This window comes from Polypterus senegalus, chromosome 8 (assembly GCF_016835505.1).
Source record: "Polypterus senegalus isolate Bchr_013 chromosome 8, ASM1683550v1, whole genome shotgun sequence".
Taxonomy (NCBI): Eukaryota; Metazoa; Chordata; class Cladistia; order Polypteriformes; family Polypteridae; genus Polypterus; species Polypterus senegalus.
This window is the reverse complement of record NC_053161.1, coordinates 156,581,900-156,608,795: the sequence shown is the minus strand read 5'-3', so window position 1 is coordinate 156,608,795 and position 26,896 is coordinate 156,581,900. Positions and strand designations below refer to the sequence as shown.

The window sequence follows — 26,896 nt, the reverse complement described above, 5'->3', positions numbered from 1 at the left end:
TGCATTGCGTGTGACAAGGATGGACAGAATTAGAAATGAGGACATTAGAGGGTCAGCCGAAGTTGGAATGTTGGGAGACAAAGTCAGAGAGGTGAGATTGTGTTAGTTTGGTCATGTGCAGAGTAGAGATGCTGGGGATATTGAGAAAAGGATTTTAAAGATAGAGCTGCCAGGCAAGAGGAAAAGAGGAAGACCTAAGAGAAGATTATTAGATGTAGTGAGAGAGGACATGCAGGTGGTGGGTGTAACAGAACAAGACGCACAGGACAGGAAGAGATGGAAAAAGATGATCCGCTGTGCTGACCGCTAACAGAAATGTTACAAGCTTAAAAACAAATTATATTTTTAGGAGCCTTTTCACCCAAAGGATTTTCTGCAGACATGTCAACTCCTCATTGATTAACACTTCTTGTTAGATTCATATTACTACTCAAGCTTAGTGGGGTGAGTGTTGGTGCAGCTGGCTTCCTATACACCTGCTGTGTCTTCTGCCTTAACAGGCCGGGTGTGCTACTTAAAGCCTAGTACAAACAGGCGATGCTCACTTTTATCCTATAGTGTTCCAAAAGGTTGGAATGGGATGTTGCATTTTGTGTGGTCCATGCTATGTGGAGTACAAGTACATGACTATGCTTACCCTTCCTTACAGATGCCTGGAATAACTTGTACAGTTTCAGTTTCTATATTGTAAAAAGCACATAAAACCTTTGGAGAAAGTCCCGACAGAAACATATTGATTTAAAAGCAGTTGGCCTAAGCTACTGGGAAAGGTGGAAGAAGCTGACTCAAAAGTGTTATGTGCTTTTTGCTGCAGTCTTGAATTTATTCTACTCTGTTTTGTCTACAGAGAAAAAAGGAATCTGTCAAAACATTTAATAAATGAAGAAGTGTGCTGCCGTCCAGGAGCCTCCAGAAATGGAATATAAACATGAACAAGTGAGCACAGAAGAGACGGGTGAGGTGCTACTTTGACCAGAATTACCACGGCAGAGTTTGTTTTACGATGGGTTGTGCTGCTCGGCAGTTATTTTGACTGTGTGCTGTGGTGTGGACTTTTAGTTTTAGGTTTGGCAGCACACAGAAAGAACAAGGGAAAGGACAGCATTAGTCAAGTAAGCAGTTTAACTGAGAGCTAATAACCAAATTTTTTGGCCAACCAGGGTGAAGAAAACAAGTGGGTTTGAATGTGATTAGCTGGTCTGTTTTATATGGAGAAGATTGACAAGCCCACTGTAGATGATGTGAGAAGCTGCAGGCACTTGTGACCCTAACTTTAAAAGGGCCTTGTCATTCATCTCTAGCCATGTGTTTCTGATAACTGGAAGTGTTAGCCATTCTCAGTAAAAACCCACATACTCTTTACTTTGGGTCACATCCCCGCTCTGTATGGGAGTCATGGTAGGTTGTTGAGAGAAGGCAATCTGTCAAAGAGACTGCAACATTAAAGTGGAAGTACTGCTGGAATAATCAAATAAGAGTGGGTTCAATCTCACACTGTATAGGAATCCCCCTTTCACCTATACCATGAATAACAAAAGAAAGATGAATGTTAAAAAAGAAGACTGTGAATGGGAATCTTTGCAAAATCAGTTGAATGTTTATAGCAATGAGGAAGGTGAGGATTATAAACGGGGAAAACCAGTCATGAAGGAAGAGCCAACAGCTTATGTCGCTGATTTGGAAAAACACAAGATAGAAAACTGCATCAAGACAGAAGACCTCGAGTCTGCCTCTCAGTATGCATGCTCAGCTGAGGAGGAAACAGGGATAGGCCTTACAAATAGCAGGCCTCACTGCTGCCAGAGTGAGACTGTCCAGGTGAAGACCGAGCCTTTAGAACATGACGTGAATGGGTATGAGAAAGCATCGTGTTCAATGTATTCTGGAAAAGGTAAGAACTAAAATAATTGTATTAAAAAAAAAAAAATTTTAAGTTTTTTCTCCTTGCAGCACACAACCTTTGCAAAAAGTAGATATGCTGTCATGGCTCAATTTATGAGTGTCACAGACACTTAATAGCAGAGTTACATTCTAAGTTTGACAAAGTGACTTACCCAGCATAATTCAATTTTGATTTCTGAAAAATGTGAAATTCAGTAGTCATAGTTCAATATCATTACACAAAATAATGCAGTCTGAGTGTAAATGATCAGAGTACATGAAAGAGATTGTTGCTGCAGATAGTTTATGTGCATCAAAATATCTTACCTGATGTTACCTATATTCCTCCAATTGAGTGATATATGCTTCTGTGACTGGTGGGTTTAAACCAGGGGGTCTTCAATTACGGTCCTAGAGGCCTGTAATGGCTACAGTTTTTCTAATTAGAACTCAATCCTTGCTAATAATGAAACTTGGTATGTAACTGTATGCCCTGTTAGCGCTTTCATTCATCAAAGACAAATTTAATTTACATTGTAGATCAGAGGTCCTCAGTTACAGTCCTGGAGGTCCACAGTGGCTGCAGATTTTCACTTCAAGCAATTTCTTAATTAGAGCCCGATGCATTTCTGTGGCTCGTTGGTTCAGTTTTCCAGGGATCATGGCCCTCTTCCTTATGCTATACCTTGGACACGGACAGCTGATTTCTGAGTTTTTCTTGCTTTGAGGAACTGCTTCATCCACCATTTCATGCCACCTCCTGTCACAGAACAGTTATTAGTTCCCTGATTAGTCTGTTATTCTCGATTTTAAAATGTAGCAAAACAGCTGTTACTCTAGGGCAGGGGTGGGCAAACTATGGCCCACAGGCTACATCCGACCCTTTGGTCTTTTTAATCCGGCCCGCCAAAGACTGGTACAGAATTGCCCAAATCAAATCATATCATAATTATGACTGCATTCATTTGACCTTGTCCTGTAATGCCTGGCATTCCACCAGGTGGCGCATTAGGTGCAGTGATACATTGACTTGATTTTGAAGAGCCCAGGTTACTCTCTGTTACTACTCTGCTACTGCTCTGAATCCATCTGCAACAATGAGTGGACCAAAGAAAAGTGTGAGTGTTTAATAAGGAATGGACAACTAAATACAGCCTTTGACCAGACTTCAGTGAAAAAGTATGTCTTATTTGCCAAGAAACCATTGCGGTTTCAAAGGAATACAACATCAGCCGTCACTTTTCCACCAGGCATGCTAATTACGCTAACAACCAGTCAACACAAGAATGGACAGCTACCGCTCATTGGTTGGCAGCTAGTTTGCAGGCTCGGCAAAACACCTTTATCCGACAAACTGCCATCCAAGAATCAAGCACGAAGGCAAGTTATGTGCTGGCATTCAAATTAGCAAAGAACAGCAAGCCTTTCTCTGAAGGGGAGCTTCTCAAAGAGTGCATAGTAGAGACAGCAGGTATCTTGTGTCCTGAGAGCAAGAACAAATTTGAAAAAATTAGCTTATCACGCAGGACAGTGTCTCGCCGTGTTGAGCCAATTGACGAAGACTTAGATAGCAAGTTAAACTTTTACATTATATTCCTTGGCACTGGACGAAAGTAATGACATAAAGTACACCACTCAGCTTTTAATTTTCATCAGGGGGATTAATGACAATTTTGAGATAACGGAGGAGTTTTTGGCCATGGAATACCTAAATGGGGAAAACGCGGGGAGAGGACTTGTATGACAGCGTGTCGGGGGTCATCAATAGGCACAAGCTACCTTAGAGTACGCTCGCCAACATTACCACAGATGGATCACCAAATCTGACTGGAAAAAACGTTGGGTTGCTCAAAATAATCCAGGAGAGGGTGAAGGAGGACATCCCTGAGCCGGAGGTAATTTTCTTACACTGCCTAATCCACCAGGAAGCACTTTGTAAATCCATATTGCAGCTTGACTACGTAGTGAAGTCAGTCGTAAAACTCGTTAACTTTATTCGAGCAAGGGGACTTAAGCATCTTCAGTTGTTAAGTTTCTTTAAGAAATTGACGCTGATCTCCAGGGGCCTCATGCATAAATGGTGCATACGCACAGAAATGTTGCGTAAGAACTTTTCCACGTTCAAATTGCGATGTATAAAACCTACTTGGCGTAAAGCCACACACTTTTCCACGGTACCTCATACTTGTCGTACGCAAGTTCTCCACTCGGTTTTGCAGACTGGTGGCACTCGGCGTCAAAGCAGTGCTACTGTTCCTGTGTGGTTTATCTTTATTTCTTAGAGCCACATTCCTGCCGTGGTTTTATAAATACACTGAAACTAATCGCATATTGTTTATTAGTGTAATGCGTCTGATTGTAATTAACTTGTAACAATATAATGGTCCAGGGAACAGCCATAGTATTCCAAATACCATAAATGCTTTAACGTTGTTACTCTCACTGCACCTTTTTTTTTTTTTCTTCTTTCAGCTGCTCCCGTTAGGAGTTGCCACAGCGGATCATCTTTTTCCATATTACTCACACTGCACCACTCGGAGTATTTATATCACTGTATCTGAGTGTGAATCACAGCAGCAGCTGATCGGAAAGAGAATTATCGGTATACAGCATCAAGCCCACCCAGCCTCAGCCACGGCAAAACGTTTCAAAGCCTTTCCTGTACGGACCTCGCAGTTCAGAAACAGGCAAACAGTCCATCAATTGCTCCTTGTAGAACTGTTTGGACTTATAAGTACAATCACCCCACTGTAAACTTGCACTACAGTTATAATATCGCACAACCTGAGCCACTTTATAAAGCGCGTATTTACATATGATGACGATATCATTTTTAAGATGAAATGCAGCAAAATATGTTGATTATATTTTATAGATAAAAATTAACTTCATTTAAGTAATCTGTATTGTTAATAATTAAACATGTGAGGACACGGTGCTGCAGCGCTAGCTAGTTTACGGATTGATCCTACCTTGTGCTGTATTCTTTCTGGGGCTGACGCAACACAGGAAGGATAGATGGATAGAATAATTAAACTTGTACTACAATGATATTTCAATGTTCCTTAAAAGTTTTGAAGAATCGTCGTTGTGGCTTAACGTCTATTACAGAGCTGATTGTGTGGCGATTGGGTATTTGGAGAAAGAAAAGTAAGGACAGGAATTGGAGATTAGCACGTTTGAAAGAGACAGTACTGCTACAATAATTTCATTTATAAGGTCGCGCACAATCACGCACCGTGTTCCCCTGTTTAATAACATGCTTTAACTCCTATCATCATGAAAAAGATATCACGTATACATCTCAGTATTTTAATTATTCAGAGAGCTGTAATATCACAAATGTAATGGATTCTGTGTCCTGTCGGAGAAAGAGAAAGCGAAGCACGTAGTGATTCACACACACAGAGCAAAAGATCAAATACAAAACAAAGCATTTAACATGCTACTTTAATTACGATGTGATTTGAGAAACTGGTTAATTAAATGATTTTAAGATGAAGTTTATGATGTTCTGCTTTAATGACAAAATAAACTACGTAATTAAAGTGGAAATTTCGAGATTGAAGTTGACATTTCGTGCTTTTTTCCTACTGTGTGCCTTTTTTTTTTTTCTCTGTACCTTAATAAGCTTTCATATGACACTCAGACAGTGGACTACAACTCAGCTTTTCAGGGCAACTTTGATATGTGACAACTTTTTTTATTTTGGACACTGTGCGACTATGTCAGGCAATCAGCTTCCTTTTGTTGTTTATACCACTGTTTAAAACAACAAATAGTACATTTTTCCTTTGCCTCCACTTGGTATTTGCTGAAATTCTTCCATTTTTCCCCTCTTGCTTTTTCCATTGTCTTTTCACAGAAGGCTGAGCTTAAGGGCAATTTATATTGATTTGCATATTCATAGAGGCGTAATTCTGGGAGGAGTTGGGGGCGGGACAGAAGGCGCATGCACGAGCGTTACTTTTCATGCTGACTGGGATTTATGGAGTGGAAGAACGTGGAAGTTGGAGTACGCACAGATTCCTGCATCTAGATTTTTCTGTGCGTGAGCACATTTCGGCTTTTGTGCTTACGTCATGTTATAGTGTGAATTCTACGCATGGTGTTACGCATGTGGCCCCAGGACTTGCTTTACCACTCCAATGTCTGCTGGTTAATTTTGGGGAAAGTATGCCGACTAGTGTGGGAGCTCAAACAGGAGATTCTCATTTTTGGAGCTACTTGAGAAAGCTGACTATTTTCCTGAGCTGAGTGACACAGATTGGCTTTGTGCCTTAGCTTTTGCTGTGGACATACTGACACACATGAATGAGATGAACGTGAAGCTACAAGGGAAAGACCAGTTTGTGCATGAAATGTACACAAACGTCAGAGCCTTCAAAACCAAGCTAGCTTTATTCTCAAAGCAAATGTCAAACAACTCATTCGTTCATTTCCCCACACTGGCTGCGCTGAAAGTGGCCCACTCGACTTGTGAAAAAATACAGGAAATCACTGCATGCATGGAGAATTCTGCCATCGGTTCTCTGATTTTTGAAAAATTTACAAGTCACTTCAGCTGGTGTCATGTCCCTTCACACAGGACCCTGAAACGGCGCCATGGGAGTTGCAGTTGGAACTTATTGATCTCCAATGTGACTCCATCTTAAAGGAGAAGTTCAACTCACTTAAACTGGATGAGTTTTATGCTTCATTAAGCACAGCCAAATTTCCAAACATCCAGAAGATGACACAGAGGATGCTGGTGGTGTGTGGCTCTACGTATGTGTGTGAACAGACTTTTAGTGTGATGAACACCAAGAAAGCACCCCACAGATCCCAGTTGCATGATGAACACCACAGATCTGTTCTGAGAATTGCCACAACAAAACTATCACCAGGGTTCGATGCACTGGCAAAAAAGGGTGATCAACAACACTATTCCCACTAAAAGTGAATGTAAATATTAACACTGTAATGCCTTTTTTATGTTTATGTTTGATATGTATGCATCTAGTGCTGACCCGGCCCGTCTGTCAAATTTTAAAAGTCAATGTGACCCCTGAGCCAAAAGGTTTGCCCACCCTTGCTCTAGAGTTTTATATGTTATTATTAGTGTTTGATTATCAGTATTGTTAAGTGTGTACCATGGTTGCTAGTTGAGGTTGTTTGAATATGGGGTGTGGCACCCCGGCCGGGACGCCCAGGAGGACCAGAGGAGGGCTTGTACCTCCTCCAGACCATGAGGGGGCGTCCGTCCTGGTTACGCTGGTGGCCTTGGGTAGAGGGCATGGAAGCCCAGCCCTGTAGGGGCCTGTGGTCACCGCCAGGCGGCGCCCCACTTCCAGACCATCATCTGCCTCATCCGGCTGAGGCAGGAGCCCGGCCGGGATGCCCAGGAGGACCGGAGGAGGGCCTGTACCTCCGCCAGACCATGAGGGGGTGTCCGCCCTGGTTATGTTGGTGGCCTCGGGTAAGGGGCATGGAAGCGGCCCGTGGCCACTGCCAGGCGGCGCCCCACTGCCTAAATATCCCGAGAGCCCAGTACTTCCGCCACACCAGGAAGTGCTGGGGGGAAGACTTTGGGAGACACCTGGAGAGCTGCCAGGAGGACAGCCGGCACTTCCGTCACGCTGGGGCATGACCAAGGGAGGAATGCCGGGAACACCTGGTGCTCATCCGGGAGCTGTATATAAGGGGCCGCCTCACTCCAGTCATTGGCAGAAGTCGGGTGGAAGAGGACTGGAGGCGGCCAGGAGAGAAAGGCACAGAGACTGTGTGGCCTGGACTTTGGGGGATCGGTGCTGGAGGCACTGGGGTTGTGAGTGCACGGTAGACTTTGTAAATAATAGTGTAAATAAACGGTGTGTGGTGAAATTATGATGTCCGTCTGTCTGTGTCCAGGCCAGCGTTCACAGGGGTGTAACAGGGCTTGGATTTGGCCTTCCCCACTAACCTTTTAAAGTACATTTAATTGAAGACGCCATTTCCAGAAATCAACAGTGAACTCCAAAACACACACACTCAAAAAGAGGAAGGCCACCACTTGGGGAATGTGCTTATCAGCTTTCTGTTTAAAAACATCAAGGCATAAAGCACTACAGAAAGCCAAAATAATAAGACAGCTTCTGAAAGTTAAGCTGTACACTGCATTAAATGGCCTTAATTCATTTGTTCACTGACTTTCACCCAACTAACATACACATACACCACTTCTTGGCATATCACCAAAAGTTTGTGTGTTAATCTTTATGTCAGAAGTAGAGGCTATTGCCATTTCCATATAGCATGATGGTTTATGTTACCTAATCCCACTGATGCCCATAATGTCTAACTGGTAGCCATCATATTCACGAAGAAACTGGACTGTCTCTCTCCATACTGGTACAGCATCATCTGGATGTCCCAAGTTCCAGTTCTTGGGACAATTTTGAGCACTCACAATCGAACACTGTATTAAGGCCTTCAGTAGAGTTTTCTCTTTCATCCTCTCATTATAAGGAATGAGCCAGTATCCTGTGTGGACATTAAGGTTTGCAGTTACCCCTTTAACTCCAACATACAGACACACAGGACACCAGGTAAAAGAACAAAGAAGTATTTTAATTCTTTTCTTCTTATTAATAGCGCCTTCAAGCACCCCAGCCACAATAAACAGGCAAATAAACAAGCAATTCTTAATAATAAATACAATTCTCTCCTCCACGCCTCCCAGCAAGCTCTGTCCTACACCTCCCAACTCTGGCTTGCTTGCTGGGTCTTCAGCAGTCCTTGAAATAGTCCTTAACCCAGATGTGCTTCTGTTCTTGCTTCCATGTGACTTGCCAGCACTTCCGAGTCGGATGGAGGACTTGAGTTTTCTTCAGCCCGGAAGTACTTCGGAGCTTCGTTCCTCGTCACTTTGGAGTACTTCCAGGCTATGGATAAAACACAACTCCTCTGTTCCTCTTGCAGCATCCCCTGGTAGCACCCACGGTACCCAGCAGGGTTGTGGTATTACACCACATGTCCCATAGTGCACCTCTGCAGTCCAGGGGAGCTGCCATCTAACGTTTTGGGGGAGGCAGTTTCCTACAAAAGCTGCCTTCCCCCGTCCTTCCATCGCAGGGGTGTCCCAACCTGGTTGAGCTGCCGGCCATCTCTTGCACCTGGTGCCAGTCTTGAAGAGTTCTTTGAGAGCCACTATTTGTTTCCAAAGCAGGTGACTGTTTTTAAAGGACCTTGTTGTTATCCCAATGTCTAATTTTCTTTTATTTTTCATCCATACCTGGTAGTGGTAAATTATTTCTTCCCTATAACATTGTAAAAGCTGTAATGCGCCCAAATGCAAAAGAAGCATTTTGTATCTGAAGGTTGCCATTGTTCCTGTTATACAAGTCTAGAGAAACTGCTCACAAATCTTTTATGTTCCCATAAGAGGATCAGCTGTTCACCATGACAGCTAAGTAACTTCAAAAAAATTTGGCTTACTGGAAGGACAAATAGTGGGAGGAAGTGTAGGAATTGAGAGAGAAAAAGAGGCTGGAAGTAAACTGGAGTACTTAAGGAGATATTGTAAATGAAAAGAGAAAGTGCAAGACCACTTTTATTTGTGACTTTTTCTTTGCAAAGACATTAGAGGTTACGCACTGTGACGCATCACCAGTAGCCAGAGGCAAAAGAGCTTTCTTCTGTCTCTGTTTGTTGTCTGTTCCGCGTAAAGTGCAGCTGTCATATTAAACAAAAATTAGGGTTTGAACATTAATATTAAAAAAAAAAAACTACATAGGATAAACATTTAATGCTCTACTACATATCTTTTTTATTTACCTTGAATTTGTATGCACCATTGTTATTATTTTTGTTGTATTGCTTGAGGTGCATCTGCAGAGTATGCAGCACTTAATGACTTGTTCACTAATGCAGACATCACTTGGGAAACACCACTCTTCACACAAATGAGATTTCCTGAGCATGGAAAGTGACACGATGAAAGACCAAAGTGGAGCTATAATATATATGTGAACACCATTCAGAAAATCTCATGATTAATTAAACAGGCTAAACACACTTGTTACTTTAGTCCTCTGCACCCTGAACTCTGCTGCAGCGTCTTCACTTTGCAGTGTGTCTTTATAGTCTGGATGCTAAAGACATGTCAGTGCCTATCTGTATTTTTTTTTTATATGTTGAGGCATAGTGAGTCTCTTTATGTTTCACAAACTGAGTGACTGAATGTACCAAATTCTGCATTGTAATGATCTTTAAGTATTTTCTCCTTGTTTTATTTGGAGAACGCTTTTTAGTTAACAGCAACATAAAAATTTGCTACAAAGCAGAACAAATACTACACAGCAAAATTTTAAAAGAAGTCACAAGAAGAATATGTTACAGTCTTAAAAAAAAAAAAAAAGCAGCTTGTGTGCAGAGCAGCACAGTTTCATAAGTTTGTCGAGCAAAGTGCTGGATTAGCACTGTGCTTGGAGCTTAAGTGGTCAAAAAATAACATGCAGGATTAAACTAAAAGGGACTGTTTTATTTCCTTTTATAGGTTCAGCAAAAATATAACAGATGTAACCTTAATAATTTTTTCATTATGATTTTGTTTTGGGAATCCTGTGTCAAGTCAATAGCATCCAAGACACACACCTTAATTTAGTTAGCTAAGTATTTTTTTCCTGACACTGAAAAGGCTCTTTAAAATGATGATTTTAAAGTTGTTCTAATAATAATAAAACGAAAGTAAGTAGTCTGGAAAATATTTTCAGTTATGTTTAATGAGAAAGGAACCCAGCTTTTCTTTGGTATAATGAATGCTTAATAGATTTCATTTGAAACAACAGAAAATTAGGGATCTCAGGTTCAGGTGTGAAATGGAACAGGATCAGGAGCAAAACAATCCTTTTAGAGTGCTGGAGAAATGTTTAAAAGCTGATGTTATTAAGCCTGTTAACCGAAAAAGCAGAGCACTGCAGTAAAAAAATGCTGTCTGTTTTATAAATGATGATACAAACTAACAAATAAAAATACTAAAAACCTTTATCATGGAGGTGATGTGCAAACCACAAGCAGAATACTGAAGTATTGCAGCATAGCATGACAGGAGTAGCGCAATGCTGAAATAAGTATGTTAATATTTAGGATTGTCATTTTTACAATTGAATGTCAGATTTTGCCTTTGAAGATTTTTTTTTCATATAAATTTACAGTGGCATGCACAAGTTTTGCCCCTTGCTTAAAATATCTGCTACTGTGAATAGTTAAGTGAGCAGAAGATGAAATGATCACCAAAAGACATAAGGAGAACACATTTCTTTAATACTTTAAGCAAGTTTACATTTTCATTTCCAACATTCATAGGTAAAAAATACCAAAAAGATGAAAAGGGCCTGAAGCAGAAGTTTGGGCCCCCAACACAGTCAGTACTTAGTAAGACCCCCTTTGGCAAGTATCACAGCTTGTAAACATGTTTTGCAGTCAGCTAAGTGTCTTTCATTTCTTACTTGGGGTATTTTCTCCCATTCTTCCTTGCAAAAGTCTTGTAATTCTGCAAGATCATTGGGCCATCTTGCATGCACTGCTCTTTTGAGATCTCTCCACAGATTTTCAATGATGTTTAGGTTGGTGGACTGAGGGTAATGGCAAAACCGTTCGCTTGTGCCTTTTGAGGTATTCCATTGTAGATTTTGAAGGGTATTTTGGATCATTATCTTGTTGTAGGACCCTTTAACGTTTTACAGATGGTGTGATGTTTGCTCCCAGAATTTGCCATTATTTATTTTACTCCATTCTTTATTCTACCAATGACCTGTTCCCTGTGCCACTGGCTGCAACACAAGCCAAAAGCCTGATCAATCCACTGCCGTGGTTAATAGTCAAAGACATGTCCTTTTGCTGAAATTTGCCCCCCTTTTTTTCTCCAAACTCACCTTTGCACATTGTGGCTAAAAAGTTCTGGTTTGACTTCATCAGTCCGCAGGCCTTGTTTCCAAAATTCATCAGGCTTGTTTAGATGTTTGTTTGCAAACTTTAGGTACTGAATTTTGCAGCGAGGACACAGGAAATGTTTTCTTCTGCAAACTCCACCATAAAGGTCCTATTTGTTCAGGTGTTGCTGCACAGTAGGACAGTAGACCATCACTCCAGAGTCTGATAAATCTTCCTGAAGGTCTTCTGCAGTCAAATGGGAGGTTTTATTTGTCTTTCTAACAATCCAATTAGCAGTTCTTTCAGAAACTTCTCTTGTTCTTCCAGACCTCAACTGACCTCCAAAGTCTCAAATTGAACTTTATTGTCATCTCAACCATATACAAGTATACAGATAGACGAAATTGCGAAGCTCAGGGTCCACAGTGTAACAACTTGATGTGCAAATAGTAAATTAAAAATAGAATAAAAATTAAAAATTAAAGCACAGACAAGACATTGTGCAAAGATAGGACAAAGAAGTAGCAGCAATATTGATGTGTAAGATATGTAATATAATAAATAAATGAATAATAAATAATATATATAGATAATACAGAAATTATCAGTGTATAATAATAGTTGTTTAAGACGTGTGTAAACAATGACAGGTTCGAATGTTTCACAGCAGAAGGATATCAAGAGTGTCAAAATCCTTGGAGGTCAGTATGAGATTTTCAGTTCTTTTCTACATGCACACTCATCTTTGCAGGACAGTGGTTTTCATGTATAAAAGTTCTGTTTTTAAAGGTGGTTGAGGCTGTGTGGAAGGTCCCAGGGGGCAGCCTGGTGTTAAGGAGTCTAACAGCTTGGGGGTAAAAACTCTCCTGCAGCCTGGCAGATTTGGCTTTGATGCTGCAGTATCTTCTCTTGGATGGCAGAAGTGTGAAAAGTCCATGTGAGGGGTGTAAGGGGTCCTGCACAATGCTGCAGGCCTTGCAGACACTGCGTTTATAAAATATGTCCTGTAGTGAAGGGACATATTAACAATAATGTTCTCTGCTGTCTTCACTATCCTTTGCAGGCGCTTGCGGTCAGATATGTTGCAGTTGCCATACCAGACAGTGGTGCAGCTGTTCAGAACACTCTCAATGGTACCTCAGTAGAACATGGATGGAAGGGGGAAGACGTGCTTGCTTCAGCCGCCTCAGGAAGTGTAGTCTCTGCTGGGCTTTCTTGATTAATGATGAGGTGTTATGTGTCCACGTAAGTTCCTCAGTTAAGTGCACACCGAGGAACTTGGTACTCCTAACAATCTCCACATCTAAATGGTTGATGCCGAGCGGTATGTGGGCAGGACGTGATTTCCTGAAGTCCACGATTATCTCTTTTGTCTTGTCGACATTGAGAGATAGATTGTTGTCTTCAGACCATGCGGACAGCCATTTTACCTCATCTCTGTATGCTTTTTCATCATCCCTGCTTATCAGTCCCAGTACCATCGTATCATCCGCAAACTTGATGATGTGATTGGTGTTGTGCGTGGCTGTGCAGTTGTGAGTCAGCAGGGTGATCAGCAGTGGACTAAGCACACAGCCTTGCGGTGCTCCAGTGCTCTGTGTAATGATGCTGGAAGTATTGTGGCCCATCCTAACTGACTGGGGCCTCTCTGTCAAGAAGTCCAGGATCCAATTGCAGAGGGTGGTGTTCAGGCCCAACCTGCTCAGTTTTACAACCAGCTTTGGAGGGATGATTGTGTTGAAGGCAGAGCTAAAGTCTATGAATAGCATCCTGACATATGTGTCTTTTTTATCCAGATGTGTCAGGGAGATGTGAAGGGCAGAGCATAAGGCATCCTCAGTTGACCTGTTTGAGCGGTATGCAAACTGAAGAGGGTCAAGGGAGGCAGGGAGATTAGTCTTTATGTGTGACATGACTAACCTTTCGAAGCACTTCATTATGATTGGAGTGAGTGCAACTGGTCGGTAGTCATTCAGGCATGTCACTGATGACTTCTTTGGCACTGGTATGATGGTGGTCGACTTGAAGCATGTTGGGACTGACGACTGGCTCAGAGATGTGTTGAAGATGTCTGTGAGGACACCAGCCAGTTGACTCCACCGTTACTGTTAACTGACGTTTCTTAATAATGTTAAGAACTGAGGGAACAGCTACCTGAAAACACTTTGCTGTCTTCTTGTAGCCTTCTCCTTCTTTGTGAGCATCAATTCTTTTATATTTCAGAGTGTTAGGCAGCTGTTTAGAGGATCCCATGGCTGCTGATTGTTCTGACGAGGTTTGAGGACTCAGAGAATTTATACAGCTTTGCATCACCCGGAGTTTCCGAATGATGACTGTGAACAGCCCATAGTCCTAACAAGTTATTTGAGGTCTGAGACCACCTTGGGAAAGGTTATCTGAGACCTCCGATATCTTGGGGTTGCAAAACTTGTGCGTAGTGCTTCTTTCCTTTTTTCACTGCACAATTGTACAAAACAAAAACAATTCACTAATCTTGCATAAAATGCTAAAAAAAAAAAATGTGTCATCTTTAACTTTCTGCCTTTTGTTGATCAGTGATCAGTTCATCTTCTGCACGCTTAACTATTCACAGTAACGGATATTTTAAGCAAGGGGTCCCAAACTTTAAAACTGTGAAAAAGGGCCCATTCCAGTGTGGCTAATAAATGCCAATGCTCTGCCCTGCATCACTCAGAGGGGAGTGAGGTGTGCTTTAGCAGGTGTAATCAATCAATGGCAGATGCTGTCAGTTACCTGGTGGATATAAAAGCATTGCCTTTGCTGCAGCAGCAGCATACATTTTTACAATGTTTTCAGTAGAGAAATTGTTTAGACTCAATAAGACATGTTGTGACCCTTCAAATGTCAAGAAGATAACCCATGCTTTAAGAGATGTACCCGAGACTGCAATATAGGATCAGATCAGATCAGTGCATCTGCAGAAATTGTTGTGCGAGATGATCAAAAGTCACAACTAAGAACAAACAGGTCTGTCAGTCTGACTCTTCCAGTAGTGACCTGCTAGACCCTCCCAATCCTGAACCTGTGGCTGGTCCCTGAACATCTGGAAGTGAAAGTACATGGCTAGGAGGTGTTGAAGAAACTATGCCCAGCACTGAAGAGTTGAGACTGAACTTTATACATCCTCATGGACCGTCTCCATCCTACTCATTCCAATACCATCCTGATACACTTGTCATGGATCACCAGAATGTGCTTTTAGTAGATGAGCCTGTGACAGCAACAGGACAGACCTGCGCAATTTCAAGCAGAGACACGATTATAAACTGTGAGTTAGCCATTGTTTATGTTCTTACATTCTGTAACCACACACCTTACCATTCAAACAGTACAGCTTGTACATTACTTATTCATAATTCTACCAAAGTTGAATTTCTTTCCTCACTCTAGTGTAGTAGTTTTTCAGGTTTATAAGAAAAGGCTTAGCTGAATTTTCTGAAAACATACAATGAAAGAGTGCATGATGTCAAATATGATTTTCTTAGTAGGCCAGTGTTTCTCAAGCAGTCAAAAGTGTGAACTAAAGAGAATAACAAAATCAGAAAAATGTATCACGAATTCCATTTTCCTTTAGTTTGGCATTATTGTCTATTTTATTCATTTTTTTTGACTGTCATTTTTATTTTTATTTCAATTAAAATATTTTCCCTGCTACAAACCGGATTCCAAAAAAGTTGGGACACTAAACAAATTGTGAATAAAAACTGAATGCAATGATGTGGAGATGGCAAATATCAATATTTTATTTGTAATAGAACGTAGATGACAGATCAAACGTTTAATCCGAGTAAATGTATCATTTTAAAGGAAAAATATGTTGATTCAAAATTTCACAGTGTCAACAAATCCCAAAAAGTTGGGACAAGTAGCAATAAGAGGCAGGAAAAGTAAATTTGAGCATAACGAAGAGCTGGAAGACCAATAAACACTAATTAGGTCAATTGGCAACATGATTGGGTATAAAAAGAGCTTCTCAGAGTGGCAGTGTCTCTCAGAAGCCAAGATGGCTAGAGGATCACCAATTCCCACAATGTTGCGCAGAAAGATAGTGGAGCAATATCAGAAAGGTGTTACCCAGCGAAAATTGCAAAGACTTTGCATCTATCATCATCAACTGTGCATAACATCATCCGAAGATTCAGAGAATCTGGAACATTCTTTGTGCGTCAGGGTCAAGGCCGTAAAACCATACTGGATGCCCGTGATCTCCGGCCCTTAAACGACACTGCACCACAAACAGGAATGCTATTGTAAAGGAAATCACAGAATGGGCTCAGGAATACTTCCAGAAACCATTGTCAGTGAACACAATCCACCGTGCCATCCGCCGTTGCCAGCTGAAACTCTACAGTGCAAAGAAGAAGCCATTTCTAAGCAAGATCCACAAGCTCAGGCGTTGTCACTGGGCCAGGGATCATTTAAAATGGAGTGTGGCAAAATGGAAGACTGTTCTGTGGTCAGACGAGTCACGATTCAAGTTCTTTTGGAAATCTGGGACGCCATGTCATCCGGACCAAAGAGGACAAGGACAACCCAAGTTGTTATCAACGCCAGTTCAGAAGCCTGCATCTCTGATGGTATGGGGTTGCATGAGTGCGTGTGGCATGGGCAGCTTACATGTCTGGAAAGGCACCATCAATGCAGAAAAATATATTCAGGTTCTAGAACAACATATGCTCCCATCCAGACGTCATCTCTTTCAGGGAAGACCCTGCATTTTTCAACAAGATAATGCCAGACCACATTCTGCATCAATCACAACATCATGGCTGTGTAGGAGAAGGATCCGGTACTGAAATGGCCAGTCTGCAGTCCAGATCTTTCACCTATAGAGAACATTTGGCGCATCATAAAGAGGAAGGTGCGACAAAGAAGGCCCAAGACGATTGAACAGTTAGAGGCCTGTATTAGACAAGAATGGGAGAGCATTCCTATTTCTAAACTTGAGAAACTGGTCTCCTCGGTCCCCAGACGTCTGTTGAGTGTTGTAAGAAGAAGGGGAGATGCCACACAGTGGTGAAAATGGCCTTGTCCCAACTTTTTTGGGATTTGTTGACACCATGAAATTCTGAATCAACATATTTTTCCCTTAAAATGATACATTTTCTCAGTTTAAACTTTTGTTCCGCGATTTATGTTCTATTCTGAATAAAATATTAGAAGTTGGCACCTCCACATCATTGCATTCAGTTTTTATTCACGATTTGTATGGTGTCCCAACTTTTTTGGCATCCGGTTTGTAGTTCTGGCTTAGTTTTCATGGATCCTAATAACCCTGCACCATTCACTGATTACCTACTGCTATTCAACAGTATTGTGGCTTTGAGGCACACTTTGGATAGCTCAGTAAGGACTCAAAAACCAAAGACCACGGTTTCTGGTGATGTTCATGACATTATCAGCTAGCTTTAGTAAAAAATGGAGTAAATGTAAAATATTTTTTTTTGTGCTGTTCTATTTTTAATATTATAATCACTCATAGCATAGTAATTTGTTTCTATTAGAGATAACATAGTGTTGACGCAAAATATCTAGCTGGAAAATGGCTTTGAAACAATATCAGAACCATTTCTTTGCAATTGTTATTTAGTGAGATATAGCCAGTCAAAGTCATAATCCCCCTCCATAAGTTCAAAATTTGTTCGCTTCAATCTCCCTTGATATTGATCCGAAACACTTGCAATTTCAGTTCCATGGGTTACTCCTACAACCAAATCAGCATGCCAAGTTTTGTTAAAATCGGTGATGATGAGGTCCAAAAGTGTGATGATTTCACATGTAATTACCCAAATGCAAACTGTACACAGATAGGGTCCTGTTACTGTAATATAGTGAAGGGAAAGAAAAAGATGGTTCACAAATTAAACACTTTTTTTGGCATAATGTTTCCAAGTTAATTTCTATAAACCTTGCAATATTGGTCAAACCACCCAGAGAGAGAAAAGAATCTTTCAACAATAAAACATTTTACCAGGGTTAGCTTATTGTTGAGTTGGGTTTATTTCAGAAGAAATACACTATTGTGCACTAAAAGATTGTCTTATTAAAGCTGTACTATTTACTTGAAATGATGTGCTTTTATATTTCTGCAGATTTACAAGAAACTGGCATCATCCTCCCTTCACAACCTCAGACTTTTCTTCTCCACAGAGCACAGCAAAAAGGAGATGTGAACAAAGTGACATCTGGAGCAGGGATTTTGTTACCAGCTTCGCTGCCATTTAGTTCTCTGCCTGTTGTGAAATTAAGAAGGATAGACACAATCAAAACACGACAGCAGATGCCCGACACAAGTTTGTCAGCTTTTTATGGTTGCAAAGAACAGAAGAAAACTTCTAAACAAAACCATAAAACCAAACAAAAGAAGACTCATACAAAACAGAGGCCATACTGTCCAGAATGTGGGAAACAGTGTGCGACTAGAAGCAGTCTGCAGATCCACAAAAGAACTCACACTGGAGAAAAGCCATACTGCTGTTCTGAATGTGGAAAAGGATTTGTTTCCAGTGGAGACCTTCACAAACATTCAAGAGTTCACACTGGAGAGAAGCCATTTTGGTGTTCTGAATGTGGCAAAGGATTTGCACAAAAAAACACTTTTCAGATACACAAAAGAATTCACACTGGAGAGAAGCCATATTTCTGTCCTGACTGTGGCAAACAATTCTCGCACAATAGCAGTCTTCATATGCACAGAAGAACTCACACTGGAGAGAAGCCATATTTCTGTTCTGAATGTGACAAACAATTTTCCAGGAGTAGCCATCTTCAGGTCCACAAAAGAATTCACACTGGAGAGAAACCATATTCCTGTTTTGAATGTGGTAAACTATTCAACTCCAGTAGCAAACTTCAGATCCACAAAAGAATTCACACTGGAGAAAAGCCATATTGCTGTTCTGACTGTGGCAAAAAATTCTCACAAATTGGCCATCTTCATTCCCACACACTAATTCACACTGGACAGAAACCATACTCCTGTTCTGACTGTGGAAAACAATTCTACAAGACCGGTGATCTTCGAATGCACAGAAAAATTCACACTGGAGAAAAACCACATTGCTGTACTGAATGTAATAAACGGTTCATCACCAGAGTCAAGCTTCAGATCCACACAAGAGTCCACACTGGAGAGAAGCCATATTGCTGTTCCTCTTGTGGCAAACAATTCTCACGAATAAGCTATCTTCAAATCCACAAGAGAATTCACACTGGTGAAAAGCCATATAGTTGTTCTGACTGTGGTAAACAATTTGCTCAGTTAGGTAATCTTCAGATCCATACAAGAATTCACACAGGAGAGAAGCCATATTGCTGTTCTGACTGTAACAAACGATTCACCACCAGTAGCAGTCTTCAGATCCACACAAGAATTCACACTGGGATCAATAGGACTCATCAAAAAAAACTTCCATTGCCATCTTGATGCCCTTACAGTTACCTTCGTCCTGTATGACTGTCAAAAGAGTACTTCCTGCCAATTTTAGGGAATAAATGTAACAGAAATGTTAAGACTAGTGAGTGAGGTTCACTTCTGTTTTGACAGTGAGTACACTAAACCCATTTGGAGAAATTACCCCTGATAGAAACCAAATTGCTATTCTCAGTGGAATGATTAACCACAAATGGCCATCTTCACACCCATATAGGATCTTGGACTGAAGAGGAGCCACGTTACTCTTCTGAATATGACAATTTCCTGATAAGCCACACAAATAAGCCATTACTTAGCTCTAGCAATAACTTGCATTTGGGAGATCATGACATGCAGTTCTCCTAGTACAAGTCTTCAAAAATAAATCACAATTCCCAATGGAGCGAAGAGTTTTGCCACCACACATAAAAGCAGCTATATATTTTGGAGAAACATCTATGAAGATGGCCAAAAACAGACTAAAGACACAACATGGATAACAATCTGCAGACAGATATAGAAAACACATAAATGAAAGAAATGAACTGGCCTGAGGTAGCAGCCAAAGGAATAGACAATAAGCTCAGAACTGCTGCTATGTGGGAGATCCAGGTTCCTTTCTCTGTGCCCATCTTCTGGTTTAAGCAACTCACACCAGTGCAACCAGATACAGTGCCCTCCATAACGTCTGGGGCAACGGCACATTTTCCCTGATTTATCCCTCTGCTGTACAGTTTAAAATTACAAATCAAACAATTCCGACATGATTAAAGTGCACATTGCAGACTTTCAGTTAAGGGGATTTGCATACATCTCAGTCACACCATGTGGAAAGGACAATGGTTTTTCTACATGGTCCAAGCATTTCAGGGCACCATAATGTTTGGGACAGTTGGCTTCACCAGTGTTTCTGATTCCTCAGGTGTGTTCCATTGCTTCATAAGATACCTCAGCTTGCTTCTATCCTTTGGAGTTTGTAGCTGCCATTGTTCAACATGAGGACAAGAGCTGTGGTAATGAAAGTCAAAGAAGCCACTCTGAGGCTGAAAAATTAGAATAAAACCACTAGAGACATCTGCAAAAACTCAGGGTGACCTAAATCAACTATCTGGAATATCATTAAGAAGAAAGAATGCACTTGTGGCCTCAGTAATCATAAGGGGATTGGTAGACCAAGGAAGACCTCCGCTTCTGTGGACAGAAAAATCCTCACTACAGTAAAGAAAAAGGCCCAAACAACCTGTCCGATAGATCAGAAACAGTCTTCAGGGGGCAGATGTGTGTGTGTCAAAGACGACTATCATCAGAAGACTTTCTGACCAGAAATACAGAGGCCTCACTGCAAGATGCAAATCGCAAAAACAGGATGGCCAGATTACAGTTTGTGACAAAGGACTTGAAAAAGCCTGCAGAATTCCGGGAAAAGGTCTTGTGAACAGGTGAGACAAAGATGAACTTCATCAGCGTGATGACAAGAGCAAAGTGTGAAATCGAAAAGGAACTGCCCAAGATCCAAAGCAGACCACCTCATCTGTTAAACATGGTGCTGGTGGTGTTATGACTTGGGCATGTATGGTTGCCACAGGTACTGGCACACTTCTTGTCAACAAAGATGGAGCTGCTGATTGAAGTCACACAATGAATTCTGAGGTGTAGAGAAACATCTGATCAAGTTCCAATAAGTGCCTCCAAACTCACTGAAGTACATAATGATCCAAACACACTGCTAAGGCAACACAGGAGTTTTTGAAAGCTAAAAAAAATGGAAATTTCTTGAATGGCCAATCCAGTAACCTGATTTAATTCCAACTGAGCAAGCCTTTGGATATGCTGAAGAGAACATTTAAGGGGACATGTTCCCTGAAACAAGCAGGAGCTGAAGATGGCTGCATTTAGAGGTTTGGCAGTACATCACCAGAGAAGATCCTCAGCACCGGGTGATGTGTACGAGTTGCAGACTTCAAGCAGTCATTGTATTCCAAGGATATGTGAGAAAAAATGTCATTTCTACACGGTGTGACTAAAATGTATGCCAATCCCCTTAAATGGAAGTCTGCAATGTGCACTTTAATCACATCTGAAGCGAAGGAGTAAATCAAGGACAAATGTCTCTTTGTCCCAAAGATTATGGAAGGCACTGTATATTGGTGGAGTCTGAAGAAGCCTTTTTGGTGCCGAAGTAAACTGGGATCAGAATTTTTCCCCTACAGGTCTCATAATGGATAGGTTTGTGTTATGATGAAGCACTGTGCTGATCCATTAAAAGCACCACAAAGGGCCGACTGACTTCTTGCTCAAAAGTTCTATAAGGGAGCAACAACACCCGCTGTGTAAGAACTAAAGGCTCGGCCTCTGGTTTTGTAAGAGTCACCCTGAGTAACATGCTGCTGTACCTGAAAGCACAAACTATACAACAGACATGTAGGTTATGCAGCTAGAGTTTCAGAACCGTTTTATAATAAAAGTGAAACTGGAGCAGTACAATGCTGAGGTATAAAATCAGTTTACAGGACCACGACAAAGATGAGCCATTGTACATCATGATGTACTGAGAAAATGGATTTATGTGCTACTGGAAATCATTTTTGTCACTGAGGATGGGTTAAGGCAGGATGTAACATTTTGCACACCTGCATTTTGGGATACGATAAAAAGTTACTGTGAAGTTAAAAGGTACAAAGAAAAGAAGGCTTAATTATAAAATGTCAATGCATTCTCTGGAAAACACCATGATGATGATGTTAGTAGGCCCAGTAGAGTTTATTATTAACAATAAGCAAATACAATGGGTAATGGAGTATTGTCATATGAAAAAGATAGACAGACAGATAGATAGATAGATAGATACTTTATTAATCTCAAGGGGAAATTCAAATACTCCAGCAGCAGCATACTGATAAAGAACAATATTAAATTAAAGAGTGCTAAAAATGCAGGTAAAACAGACAATAACTTTGTATAATGTTAACATTTACCCCTCCGGGTGGAATTGAACAGTCGCATAGTGTGGTGGGGTAACGATCTCCTCAGTCTGTTAGTGGAGCAGGACGGTGACAGCCGTCTGTCGCTGAAGCTGCTCCTCTGTCTGGAGATGATACTGGTATCATGATGATATGGTCAGTAGAGATGAGGAAAAGAATAGATGTTAAAAGAAATGAAGAGTGATTAGTCAATAGAACTACTACAGGCATCAGTTAAAGTTATAAAATCTGAAAACAATTTAAGCAAAAATTGTAAGTTGATCTTTTAAAAGTCATCTGAGGAGGCAGGCTAGTGAAGTATGTAGAATTAAAACTGTGGATAAAGAAGAGCAGTAAGAGTATGGAATGCACACTCAGTGCTGATAGTGAAGTCCTCAAATTTCTTCTTCTTTCAACTGCTCCTGTTAGGGTTTGCCACAGCGGATCATTTTCTTTGATATCTTTCTGTCCTCTGCATCTTGTTCTGTTACACCCATCACTTGCATTTCCTATCTCACCACATCCATAAACCTTCTCTTTGGCCTTCCTCTTTTCCTCTTCCCTGACAGCTCTATCCTTAGCATCCTTCTCCCAATATACTCACCATCTCTCCTCTGCACATGTCCAAACCAACGCAATCTCACCTCTGTGATTTTGTCTCCCAACCGTCCAACTTGAGCTGACCCTCTAATGTCCTCATTTCTAATCCTGCTCATCCTCGTCTCACCCAGTGCAAATCTTAGCATCTTTAACTCTGCCACCTCCAGCTCTTTCTCCTGCTTTCTGGTCAGTGCCACCGTCTCCAGGCCATATAACATAGCTGGTCTCACTACCGTCCTGTAGACCTTCTCTTTCACTCTTGCTGATATCCGTCTGTCACAAATCACTCCTGACACTCTTCTCTACCCATTCCACCCTGCCTGCACTCTCTTCTTCACCTCTCTTCCACAATCCCCATTACTCTGTACTGTTGATCCCAAGTATTTAAACTCATCCACCTTCACCAACTCTACTCCCTCCATCCTCACCATTCCTCTGATCTCCCTCTCATTTACACACATGTATTCTGTCTTCTTCCTACTGACCTTCATTCCTCTCCTCTCTAGAGCATATCTCCACCTCTCCAGGGTCGTCTCAACCTGCTCCCTATTCTCACTACAGATCACAATGTCATCAGCAAACATCCAATTTATACAAGAATGTGAATGTTCACAAATAGGGGCAGGAACCAGCATTTCATGATTCAGAAGTCAAAAGGCAAACCAAAAAGTAAGTTAAAAACATATTTTAAGACAGTAATTACAAAAAATGTACAATACTGCAAACCTTTGCACAAACATTTACAGCAGGCCACTGTAGTCATTACAATAAATAGCTGATAAGTTAATTCATTTACTCCAACATTTATGTGATATTTCAGGGAAGTGGACTGCTTTTATTTGTGTTTAATTTGTGACTTTATGACAACCATGGAGATCTAAGTATGTTGCAAGCTGAATGTTGCAAGAATATGATACGAACATAAATTTACCACATTGGGAGCAAATGCTACAATTTTGTAATCCACCCATCCGTTTCATACCCACATATCCAATGCAGGTTTTTTTTATGAAAGCTGGAGCCTATGAGAGTAAGAATTGGACACAAGACATCTTTACGTATGAAGTTGGTTCTTTGTGCTTAGAAAAAATTCCTAATATGTAGAAACAAATGAAATCTTTAATGTATGGTAGGCTTCCTGGGCTGATACTAACAGATTAAGAAAACTTCACTTGTGTTATTATATGTGACGAGAGTCCTTTTAAAATCATGAGTCGATGGTATTTCACAAACCTGTTACTACTTAGTCATGGATGTTTACTTTATGGAGAGTGTTACGTATCTAAATAAATAAAGGTTCTTTCTGGAACCTTCATACGGATGAGTCTTTTAGGAACCAAAAATGGTCCCCCTATTGCATCGCTCTGAAGAGCCAGTCTGTCACTTCTACAGTGGTGTGAAAAACTATTTGCCCCCTTCCTGATTTCTTATTCTTTTGCATGTTTGTCACACAAAATGTTTCTGATCATCAAACACATTTAACCATTAGTCAAATATAACACAAGTAAACACAAAATGCAGTTTTTAAATGATGGTTTTTATTATTTAGGTAGAAAAAAAAATCCAAACCTACATGGCCCTGTGTGAAAAAGTAATTGCCCCCTTGTTAAAAATTAACCTAACTGTGGTGTATCACACCTGAGTTCAATTTCCGTAGCCACCCCCAGGCCTGATTACTGCCACACCTGTTTCAATCAAGAAATCACTTAAATAGGAGCTGCCTGACACAGAGAAGTAGACCAAAAGCTAGACATCATGCCAAGATCCAAAGAAATTCAGGAACAAATGAGAACAGAAGTAACTGAGATCTATCAGTCTGGTAAAGGTTATAAAGCCATTTCTAAAGCTTTGGGACTCCAGCGATCCACAGTGAGAGGCATTATCCACAAATGGCAAAAACATGGAACAGTGGTGAACCTTCCCAGGAGTGGCCGGCCGACCAAAATTACCCCAACAGCGCAGAGACGACTCATCCGAGAGGTCACAAAAGACCCCAGGACAACGTCTAAAGAACTGCAGGCCTCACTTGCCTCAATTAAGGTCAGTGTTCACGACTCCACCATAAGAAAGAGACTGGGCAAAAACGGCCTGCATGGCAGATTTCCAAGACGCAAACCACTGTTAAGCAAAAAGAACATTAGAGCTCGTCTCAATTTTGCTAAGAAACATCTCAATGATTGCCAAGACTTTTGGGAAAATACCTTGTGGACTGATGAGACAAAAGTTGAACTTTTTGGAAGGCAAATGTCCCGATACATCTGGTGTAAAAGGAACACAGCATTTCAGAAAAAGAACATCATACCAACAGTAACATATGGTGGTGGTATTGTGATGGTCTGGGGTTGTTTTGCTGCTTCAGGACCTGGAAGGCTTGCTGTGATAGATGGAACCATGAATTCTACTGTCTACCAAAAATCCCGAAGGAGAATGTCCGGCCATCTGTTCGTCAACTCAAGCTGAAGCGATCTTGGGTGCTGCAACAGGACAATGACCCAAAACACACCAGCAAATCCACCTCTGAATGGCTGAAGAAAAACAAAATGAAGACTTTGGAGTGGCCTAGTCAAAGTCTCGACCTGAATCCAATTGAGATGCGATGGCATGACCTTAAAAAGGCGGTTCATGCTAGAAAACCCTCAAATAAAGCTGAATTACAACAATTCTGCAAAGATGAGTGGGCCAAAATTCCTCCAGAGCGCTGTAAAAGACTCATTGCAAGTTATCGCAAACGCTTGATTGCAGTTATTGCTGCTAAGGGTGGCCCAACCAGTTATTAGGTTCAGGGGGCAATTACTTTTTCACACAGGGCATGTAGGTTTGGATTTTTTCTCCCTAAATAATAAAACCATCATTTAAAAACTGCATTTTGTGTTTACTTGTGTTATATTTGACTAATGGTTAAATGTGTTTGATGATCAGAAACATTTTGTGTGACAAACATGCAAAAGAATAAGAAATCAGGAAGGGGGCAAATAGTTTTTCACACCACTGTAGTTTTAGGAGTGTGCGACGCCAACCCTGGTCTCCTTACTGCGAGGGGGTGTCACTGCCCACCCATTCTGTAAAAAAAACAGTATGGGGGCCGGAAGTGGGGAAGCCATGACAGGCAGTCAGATACACCTTGGACATTTCCTTTTGTCCTTTTGTACAGTGATGCCTCTAAATCTGCCGAAATTAAATCCATTCCTCTCATAATGATACAAATATAAACATGTTATTGTTTTTTATTCTCTTTTTGTAATATTTTATATTTTACCATGTTTGGAATTCTGAAAATCATTAGCTTGTTTATATATTTGTTTGGTTTTTTTTTCTCGCCAAGTTCAGTTCAAGCAAAGCAAAATCATTAGCTAACAAACGGTTTACAACTACCACCCCCTTTAAAGTGGAATAGTGCCTGTTGGGGTGTCCAACGATTAACGAAAGAACATTTCTGAAAATCCGTCAAGACATTAGAAAATCACATCTAATTTTAACCAGGAGACCTCATGTACAGTACGACTCAGTTTCACGAAAACGTGTTACGAGCGGATCTCGACCTTCCCAATATGGCGCACTCGCGGCTCCGTCTATACTCCGGCATCTGACGGCGACGGAAATGGCTGCATGATCTCAAGCAGGAGCATTCATGCGGCGTGAGCGTTCAAGTGGCAAACTAATCCGTTCACAAGGCCTTGGCGCGGAAGCTGATCTGCAGAAAACAAAGGTACGTATTTTGGATGTGGATGATAGAAATGTCAAAAGAGAGGATAGCAGCAGCCGAGTTCACTACAGCCTCGTAGACTTCTCTTTGTATGTGTTATTTTATGAGAGCGCTGCTCGCTGGAGTCTCCAAGGAGTGGATCTGTGGGTTGACGGTTTCACACCTGTTATTTAAAACTGCACACTTCCAAATTTACCTTAAAACGCCTAGAGGCGTAGCCGGCACTTGCTGTTCAGATTACTACGTAGCCCTTTTCAGATATATAATATATCGCTGTCTGTTGCATTCTGAACTGGCCATTATCAAAAAACATGTCTGTTGATTTCAGAGTCTTGACAGATATAATGCGGGTGGCTTTGACGCCCCGACAGTCAGCTTTAAGATTAGCGCACGAGCATTTTGGAAGTAATCTGTCCGCAAGGCTAG

At 41.1% G+C, this 26,896-nt stretch overlaps 1 protein-coding gene across 3 annotated transcripts in view; it reads left to right on the top strand.

Annotated features, from left to right (window-relative positions):
- LOC120533184 (gastrula zinc finger protein XlCGF57.1-like) overlaps positions 1 to 20,142 on the top strand; it is a 73,045-nt gene extending 52,903 nt beyond the window's left edge. The window contains exons 2-3 of one of the 3 annotated variants that reach the window (XM_039759918.1): positions 848 to 1,891; positions 17,886 to 20,142. In XM_039759918.1, the coding sequence (XP_039615852.1) occupies positions 1,525 to 1,891; positions 17,886 to 19,219 (1,701 nt within the window). In that variant the 5' untranslated portion in view covers positions 848 to 1,524 and the 3' untranslated portion in view covers positions 19,220 to 20,142. The remainder of the gene's footprint in view (positions 1 to 847; positions 1,892 to 17,885) is intronic. The other 2 variants (XM_039759917.1, XM_039759919.1) reach the window with 2 other exon arrangements.
- Positions 20,143 to 26,896: the final 6,754 nt, after the last annotated feature.